This window comes from Anomaloglossus baeobatrachus, chromosome 5, assembly GCF_048569485.1.
Source record: "Anomaloglossus baeobatrachus isolate aAnoBae1 chromosome 5, aAnoBae1.hap1, whole genome shotgun sequence".
Lineage (NCBI taxonomy): Eukaryota > Metazoa > Chordata > Amphibia > Anura > Aromobatidae > Anomaloglossus > Anomaloglossus baeobatrachus.
Window position 1 is genome coordinate 70,144,153 of NC_134357.1, and position 9,909 is coordinate 70,154,061.

The window sequence follows — 9,909 nt, forward strand, 5'->3', positions numbered from 1 at the left end:
TGTGGTGTTCAGGTGTTCAAAGGGATATAGATCCAAACTCATTGTGAGCCACTTCAGAACTTTCCAGTGTTTTGTTCTCATCCATTTTTGGGTGCTTTTTGAAATATATTTGGGATATTTATCCCCATGACCAAGGACGCAAACCCAGCTTTCTGGCATCTTCAGATTTCATGATGCCTTGCACACAATCAAGGCACCCACTGCCAGAGGCAGCAAAATAATCCTAAAATATCTTTGAACTTCCACCATATTTAACTGTAGGTACTGTGTTCTTTTCTTTGTATGCCTCATTCCATTTTTGGTAAACAGTAGAATGATGTGCTTTACCAAAAAGCTCTATGTCTCATCTGTCCACAAAATGCTTTCCCAGAAGGATTTTGGCTTATTCATGTACATTTTAACAAACTGCAGTCTAGCTATCTATGTCTTTGTGTCAGTAGTTTGGTTCTCTTGAGTCTCCTGCTATAGCATTTCATTTAATTCAAATGTTGATGGTTAGTTGACGCTTACACTGATGAACTCTGAGAATACAAGACAGCTTGAATTTCTTTGGAACTTGATAGAGGCTGCTCATCCACCATCGAGACTATCCTGCATTGCAACCTTTCATCAATTTTTCTCTGCCATCCACGTCCAGGGAGATTAGCTACACTGCCATGTGTTGTAAACGTCTTGATTATATTGCGCACTGTGGACAAAGGTACATCAAGATCTCTGGAGATGGACTTCTCACCTTGAGAAAGCAGATATTTTTCAACAATTTTGGTTCTCAAGTCCTCAGATATTATTTCTCTTCGCCATTTACCTATTCTCCATGCTTACTGTGGCAAACAGTGCAAAGATTGAGTCAGTTTGTCCTTTTTTTATCTGCTGTCATGAGTGATTGTCATATTGCCCACACCTGTTACTTGCCATAGATGAGGTTAAATGAGCATCACATGTTTGAAACAAAGTTTACTCACAATTTTATAAAGGTGGTAACAATTTTGTCATGCCTATTTTTGCAGTTTTGTGTGAAATTATGTCCAATTTGCTCTTTTTTGTGTTGTTCTAATACACAGAAAGGAATAAATACACTGGGTGCAGACTTATTAGGCAAGTTGTATTTTAGCGGATTTTTTTTATTATTGATCAACAACTATGTTCTCAATCAACCCAAAAGACTCATAAATATCAAAGCTTAAAATTTTTGGAAGTGTGAGTGGGGCTTTTTTAGATTTGGCTATCTTTGGAGGATATCTGTTTGTGCAGGTAACTATTACTGTGCAGACTTATTAGGCAACTTAATAAAAACAAAATATATTCCCATCTCACTTGTTTATTTTCACAAGGTAAACCAATATAACTGCACAAAATTTAGAAATAAACATTTCTGACATGCAAAAGCAAAACCCCAAAAAATTAGTGACCAATATAGCCACCATTCTTTATGATGACACTCAACAGCCTACCATCCATAGATTCTGTCAGTTGCTTGATCTATTTACGATCAACATTGCATTTAGCAGCCACCACAGCCTCCCAGACACTGTTCCGAGAGGTGTACTGTTTTCCCTCTCTGTAGATCTTACATTTTATGAGGGACCACAGGTTCTCTATGGGGTTCAGATCAGGTGAACAAGGGGAGCCATGTCATTATTTTTTGATCTTTTAGACCTTTACTGGCCAGCCACGCTGTGGAGTAGTTGGATACATGTGATGGTGCATTGTCCTGCATGAAAATCATGTTTTTTATTGAACTATACCGACTTCTTCCTGTACCACTGCTTGAAGAAGTTGTCTTCCAGAAACTGGCAGTAGGTCTGAGAGTTGAGCTTCACTCCATCCTGGAGTGGAGCTATCCATGTTGATTTAGTAAAAATAACTTTCAAGTATTTTACATATAGTTTTTTTCACCCCCCCCCAAAAAACAGCCTTTTATTACTTTATATTTTTAGAGAAAATAAGACATTTATTAGTTTTTTAAAAGCATCTTTAAATTGCTTATTCTTCAGAGTGTAAATTACAGGATTCAGCATTGGGATCAGTACCATATAAAGAAGAGAGAAAAACTTGTCTTGTCTTGGAGAATACATTGATGTGGGTCTCATGTATAAGGAAATAATAGTGCCATAATAGAAAAGTACAGAGGTGAGATGGGAAGCGCAGGTCGAGAAAGTTTTACTTCTTCCAACTGAAGAGTGAATATTCATGATGTTAAATACAATATAAATGTAAGAAACCAAAGTCATGAAGAATGTTCCAATACCGAATACTGTACCTATAATGTATATTGTAACATTAATATGTTTGGTATCGCTACAGGAAAGCTTTAGCAAAGGAGAAATATCACAAACAAAATGATCAATTTTGTTGGATGAACAAAAAGATAACTTGGCGACTAAAACTGCAAGGCTAACAGGTTCTAATAATGCAGCAATCCATATGGAGATGATCGCAACAAGACAGGTTCTTAGACTCATGAAGACGGTATAGTGGAGCGGATGGCAGATTGCCACATAGCGGTCATATGCCATGACTGCAAGAAGATTCATTTCCATACCACCAAAGCATAAGAAAAAGTACATCTGTGTTATACAACCGACCAATGACATGATTTTTTGTTGAGTAGAAAGCATAATAAGAAGATTGGGTAGAGAAGTAGAAGTGTAGGAAATATCCAGAACTGAGAGATTACTCAAAAGTATATACATAGGAGTGTGCAGGTGAGGATCGAAGACAATTGCCAAACACACTGCAATGTTTCCAAAGATTACATTAAGGTAGATTGTTAAAAATATAATAAAAAGAGGAATCTGAAGGTGAGGAAGATCGGAGAAGCATAAGATTGTGAATTGTGCTGCGTGTGACTCGTTCCTTGATGTCACTTTATACATGGTTCCCTACAAAAAAATTATTAGGCTACTGATTCAGACATACACAAACAGTGTTCTTTAGTTTAGGTTATATTCAATAATGAAGCAATAAATTATCAGTAGATTACTATGAATTAAAATGGTTATATGAAACTTTTTTATATTTCTCTTGTGGAGCTAATACCTGTCTGTTCTGCCCAGCACAGATCTTACAATGCTCCTGACAGCGATTCTGCAACTTCATTTGTTCTCACAGAAACAAAGCAGCTCTTGATCTTTTGGGATGCTCTGTTGATGGTCTGTCACTGCTGATGTCATGGCAACTGACAGTCAGCTCCCTGCAATAAAGTAACGGGGAGCTTACTGTCGATCAGCATGACATCAGCAGGGATGCATCATCAAGAGAGTACAGTGGAAGAGAAGCACCTGCTCTATCGAAGTGATGTCACGGGAAGCAGCAGAATCTCTGGCATGCGCATTCTGTGGCATCTCTGTGTCGGCAAAAAATTCCACCAGGCAGAACAGGCACATGGATGACAGTAAACTGACATTTGGCTCAAACCTCGCAGCAGAGTTTTGAGCCAATTGTCATTTGCATATAGTATCCAATTCTTTCTCATGAGATAATCATTAGATGCTAGTGTGAGCGTACCATTATGTTGCAACACCAATTGTGGTGTCACTGTAAAGTGTTGTAGAACAGTTACATCTCTTTTGCTTTTTTATGTTACAGTAAGTGATAGATCAAATACTATGACTGATGGTGAGAACCTTGCTTATATTTTATCAGAAGAAAATATTTTTTGGCTAAATTCCCTGATTATTGTAAATATATCATACCATACTTGGCAGGTTTCAACTTATTTCCGTTTTTGGTGAAGTCTAGGAAATAGAGTGGAATATTTTATATTCAAATTCACATGAATCTCAGTATCGGAAAGCTTGTAATTGCTCAGAAAATACACATAAGGAAGAGGAGAGAGGGAGAGAGAGAGAACCCCAGTGATCATGCACTCTATAGATGAGCGAGAGAGGACAACACTGCCTATAAAAGTTTACACTCTATAGGAAAGAGGAAGAGGATCCTGCTAATCATAAGATCTTACACACTGAAAAAGAGAGAGAGAGACAAGATCCCACTGAGCGTAACAGCTTACACCCTTCAGGAGAGAGAGATAAAAAGAGAGAAAGAAAGAGAGAGAGAGAGAGAAAACCCCCGCTAACCAAAAGAGCTTACACTCTACAAAAGAAAGAGAGAGGACCCCGCTGACGCAAAGAGGTTACACTCTACAGAAGAGAGAGAGGATCCTGCTAACCATAAGAGCTTACATTGTACAGGAAAGAGAGAAATGCTCATCTACCCAAAAGAGCTTACACGCTACAGAAGCGAAAAAGAGAGGACCATGCTAATCATAGCAGCTTATACTCTACAAAAGAGAGAGACAAGACCCTACCAACCCTAAAAATGTAAACACTACAGAAGAGAGAGATAAGACCCTTCTGACCATATGAACTTACATAATACAGTAAAGAGCAACAGAGGGACTCCATGGACTAAGGCAGGCTTAGCACGTTGCGACATCGCAAGCCGATGCTGCGATGTCGCAAGCGATAGTCCCCGCCACTGTCGCAGGTACGATATTTTGTGATAGCTGGCGTAGCGATAATTATCGCTACGCCAGCTTCACATGCACTCACCTGCTCTGCGACCGTCGCTCTGGCCGGCGACCCGCCTCATTCCTAAGTCGTGCGGTGTCAAAGCAACGTCACATGGCAGGCGGCCAATGGCGGCGGAGGGGCGGTGATGAGTAGAGATGAGCGAACCGGTCAGCTCGAGGTCGGTTCGCCGAACGGAGCTCCCGTTCGAGTTCGGTTCGTCAAACGTTCGACGAACCGAACTCAAACTGCATAGGAAACAATGGCAGGCAATCACAAACACATAAAAACACCTAGAAAACACCCTCAAAGGTGTCCAAAAGGTGACAAACAACTCACAACACAACAGAAACACATGGAAAAGTGACAAGAACAAATTCTCATGTGAAAACAAAACAGCGATACGAGGAAAAAGAGGACGAGACACAGATAGAGGCATGGCATGCCCTTCTAAAATCATGTAAAACACCGCAAGGTGACTCCAAGCGGAGTCTCCCTTTTTTCCAAAAATTGGGCCACACAGACACCCCTTCAGTGGCAGCACTTGTGCCCCAGTTGTACACTTCACAACTAGATTTGCATCAAGCACATTCAAAAATACGCCATACTTAACCGTCCCCAGGATGACTCCGGGGTAGGTAGCAAAGTCTTTCCTGATCCCAGCTCTGTTCATCTTGGATCATTTTTAAAAAACACAGCAAGCAAGGGTTATTCCAAGCGGAGTCTCCCTTTTTTCAAAAAATTGGGCCACACAGACACCTTATCAGTGGCAGCACTTGTGCCCTAGTTGCAAACAGGATGTTTTGATTTGCATCAAGCACATTCAAAAATACGCTATTCTTAACCGTCCCCAGGATGACACCGGGGTAGGTAGCAAAGTCTTTCCTGATCCCAGCTCTGTTCATCTTGGATCTTTTTTAAAAAACACAGCAAGCAAGGGTTACTCCAAGCGGAGTCTCCCTTTTTTACCAAAAATTGTGCCCCACACACACCCACCCATTCAGTGGCAGCACTTTTGCCCTAGTTGTACACTTCACAGCTAGATTGGCATCAAGCACATTCAAAAATACGCCATTCTTAACCGTCCCCAGGATGACACCAGGGTAGGTAGCAAAGTCTTTGCTGAACCATGACATGTTCATCTTTTTCAAAAAATTGGGCCACACAAACACCTTATCAGTGGCAGCACTTGTGCCCCAGTTGCAAACAGGATGTTTTGATTTGCATCAAGCACATTCCAAATCCACAAGCATTTACTCTCCCCAGGATGACACCGGGGTAGTAAATTCCTGGTGGATCCATGACTTGTTCATTTTGATGAACGTTAGTCTGTCCACATTGTCACTGGACAGACGCGTGCGCTTATCTGTCAGCACACACCCAGCAGCACTGAAGACACGTTCAGAGACAACGCTGGCAGCTGGACACGACAAAATCTCCAAGGCGTAACTGGAGAGCTCTGGCCATTTTTCTAGATTTGAAGCCCAAAAGGAGCAAGGCTCCATTTGCAAAGTCATGGCATCGATGTTCATTTGGAGATACTCCTGTATCATCCTCTCCAGCCGTTGACTATGTGTCAGACTTGTTGTCTCTGTTGGCCTTGCAAAGAAGAGTCTAAAAAAATTATGAAAAGATTCCATAAAATTGCTGTTACCAGCACCAGATACAGTCCTACTGGTACGGGTAGACTGTTGAAGATGACGAGACCGTCCCATGTTTGGCAAGTTACAACTGGGAGAATCACTCCCTGCACCTGCACGGTTGTTTGGTGGAAAAGCCGAGCTAAGATCGAGTAACAGCTTCTGCTGATACTCCTGCATACGTGCGTCCCTTTCTATGGCTGGAATTCTGTCACAAAATTTGGACTTGTACCGGGGATCTAATAGTGTGGCAATCCAGTAGTCATCATCACTTCTAATTTTGACAATACGAGGGTCATGTTGGAGGTAGTGCAACAAGAAGGCACTCATGTGTCTTGCGCAGCCATGCGGACAAAGTCCACGCTGTGTTTTTGGCATAGAGGTGCTAACCGTTCTTTCTTCTTCTGACATCTCCCCCCAACCTCTTTCAACTGAAATTTGACCAAGGTCTCCCTCATCTGCTGAGTCTTCCATGTCCATGGACAGTTCGTCCTCCATTTCTTCATGTTCTCCTGCACCTTCCTCAACATTTCGCCTGCTACTATGCGCCCTTGTTGATCCCTGTCCCCCATGGTCCCATGCCTGCTGCGTTGGTGATGATGAACGTCTGGACCTTGGTGATGTTGTTGTCCCTTGCGCATATGAATCCTCCTGTAGTTCCTCCCCTTCCTGTTGTCCCACCCCCTGACTCCGAATAGTGTTTAGCATGTGCTCCAGCATGTAAATGACTGGAATTGTCATGCTGATAATGGCATTGTCAGCGCTAAACATATTCGTCGCCATGTCGAAACTGTGCAGAAGGGTGCATAGGTCCTTGATCTGAGACCACTCCATCAGGGTGATCTGCCCCACCTCTGCATCTCGTTGGCCCAGGCTATACGTCATGACGTATTGCACCAGGGCTTGGCGGTGCTGCCACAGTCGCTGTAACATGTGGAGAGTCGAATTCCAGCGTGTTGCCACATCGCATTTCAGGCGATGAACCGGCAGGCCGAAAGACTTCTGGAGAGATGCAAGTCGCTCAGCTGCGGCGGTTGAACGGCGGAAGTGAGCAGACAGTTTTCGTGCCCTGGTCAGAAGGCCATCTAGGCCGGGATAGTGTGTTAAGAATTGCTGGACGACACGGTTCAACACGTGAGCCATACAAGGCACGTGTGTCACCTTGCCCAGGTGAAGGGCCGCACCCAGGTTTGCAGCATTGTCGCACACGGTCTTACCAGGCTGCAGGTTGAGTGGAGACAACCATTTATTAAACTGACCGCAGAGCTGACCACAACTCCTCAGCTGTGTGACTCCTATTCCCAAGACATGTCAAGCTAAAGACCGCCTGATGCCGTTGCGCGCTGCTGCCAGCATAGTATTGAGGGGTGCGTGATTCCTTCTGCGCAGTGAGAACGCTGGTGGCCTGACCAGGCAGGCTTGGGGCGGAGATGGAGGACCCAGATGAGGTGAAGGAGGCAGAAGCAGTGGCGGAACTTGGACAGACAGAGGATTGATACACAAGTCGTGGGGACGGCAAGACTTGTGCAGCAGACCCTTCACCATCTATCACCATAGTTACCCAGTGCCCAGTCAGCGACATGTATTGTCTCTGTCCATGCTTACTGGTTCAAGTATCGGTGGTGAAATGCACCCGCTCACACACAGAGTTTCTCAAGGAAGCGAAGATGTTGTGTGCGACATGCTGGTGTAGCGCGGGCACACCTTTCTTAGAGAAGTAGTGGCGACTAGGCATTTGGTACTGGGGCACAGCGACAGACATAAGGTCTCTAAAATCCTGTGTGTCCACTAGGTGGAAAGGCAGCATTTCGGTAGCCAAGAGCTTACAGAGGGATAGAGTCAACCTCTTAGCTTTGTCATGGGTCGCAGGAAATGGCCTTTTATTTGACCACATCTTAGGGACAGAGATCTGGCTGCTGTGTGTAGACGGTGTTGAGTAGGGTGTCCCTGGAAAAATGCAGGTTTGTGAGGAAAGTGCAGGCGGAGACATGATGTTGCCTTCATCCAACGTTGGTGCTATCGATGTCTGAGAGAGCTGTACACACTCACTTGTTTCCCCTTCCAAACCAACTGACGACCTACCAAGCAAAGTGCCTGTTGCGGTTACAGTGGTGGAAGTTGTGCGTGGAAAACCAGGTGTGACAGCTGTCCCCACAGTCCTAGAAGATGAAGAGCGCGCGGATGCACTGGAAGGGGCAGGCTGTGGATGGTTCGCTCCGCTAGGCCGCATTGCAGCACAGTGAGCTTCCCACCGGGACCTATGATATTTATTCATGTGACGATTCATGGAAGAAGTTGTCAAACTGCTGAGGTTTTGACCTCTACTAACAGACTCACGACAAAATTTACACATCACATAATTTGGGCGATCTTTTTCTATGTCAAAAAAGGACCAGGCTAGGCAAGGCTTAGAGGGCATGCGACCTGCTGAGCCCCCCCGACTAGTGCTCAGAGGCAGAGTGGTGGCTGAGGATGCAGTTGTAGACGTGCTACCAGTGCTCCGACTCTGTCCAGGAAGGCGCAAGGTAACTTCGTCGTCGGTTGCATCCTCCTCCACCGCCTCTGTTGACCTCCTCGAGTGCCTGACTGGGGGTTGACAGTAGGTGGGATCTAGAACTTCATCATCAATTGTTGTGTTTGCAGTCCCCTCCCCCTCAGACCGAGCCTCTTCTTGCCCTGACCGAAAATGTAAGTTGTCATCCCAATCGGGTATCTGCGTCTCATCTTCATCAGTATGTTCCTCATTGTCTATAACCACAGGTGTTACAGTTTGTGCCAAAGAGTCAACATTATGCTCAGAAACTTGGTCCTCACGGCCTGAATCAGAGTCACAAAGGTTCTGGGCATCACTGCAGACCATTTTCTGGTCTGTACTCACTGTAGCTTGGGAGCAGACCTCTGATTCCCAGGCTATAGTGTGACTGAACAGCTCTGCAGACTCAGCCATCTCAGTTCCACCATACTGTGCAGGGCTGATAGAGACTTCAGAGCTGGGAGAAAGCAAGTTTGATTGGGATGACAACTCAGAGGACTGGTGTTTTTTGAAGTGGCTGAGAGGGCACTTGTTGGACCACTTGAGATCCATTCAAGCATTTTCCTTTTTTGGCCATCATCTACCTTTGTTCCTGTTGTTCGTGTCCGTAAAAAAGGGAGCACATCGGATTGTCCACGGTAAGTAGTAGACATCTTACTTTTGCTGGTAGATGGTCTATCTTCAGCAGATGATAATGGAGCTTTGCCACCTTCCCCACGGACAAACCCTTTTTTTCCTTTTCCAGCACGCCTCTTCCCCTTTCCACCAGCATCTGTCATTTTGCCACTCATGTTGATTGCAACAAGATTGTGCACTGAAAATGTGGTAGTAAAAATTGAGAGGTGGTGTAGATTGCAGCGGTGGTCTAGCTTTATTAACAGCAGAATAATAAAGAATAAATATCCCTGACAATGCAACTACGGCCCATAAACTGGCAGCATAAATTGCTAGTATAATGGCTTAGTAACTATTAGTGTAATGCAGGCAGACGTGCTGCAAATATCTGTGCACTACTGGGATTATACAGAAGTCCAATAGCCATGTTTAGGATGCCACTAGGTACACTCAGTGTTTGCTAGTATAATGGCCTAGTGACAATGAGTTTGAGTGTGCAATGCAGGCAGACGTGCTGCAAATATCTTTGCACTAGTGGGAAAATACAGAAGTCCAACAGCCACGTTTAGGATGACACTAGGTACACTCAGTGTTTGCTAGTATAATGGCT

At 44.2% G+C, this 9,909-nt stretch overlaps 1 protein-coding gene across 1 annotated transcript; it reads right to left on the reverse strand.

The window, feature by feature from the left end:
• Positions 1–1,925: 1,925 nt before the first annotated feature.
• Positions 1,926–2,876, reverse strand: LOC142312650 (olfactory receptor 5AR1-like). Its single transcript, XM_075351648.1, has one exon. It carries the CDS (start codon positions 2,874–2,876, stop codon positions 1,926–1,928), a length of 951 nt encoding a protein of 316 aa, XP_075207763.1.
• Positions 2,877–9,909: the final 7,033 nt, after the last annotated feature.

Excerpts from the sequence above, each read along its gene's own strand:
- LOC142312650 (XM_075351648.1), bottom strand. The coding sequence starts at position 2,876 with ATGTATAAAGTGACATCAAGGAACGAGTCACACGCAGCACAATTCACA.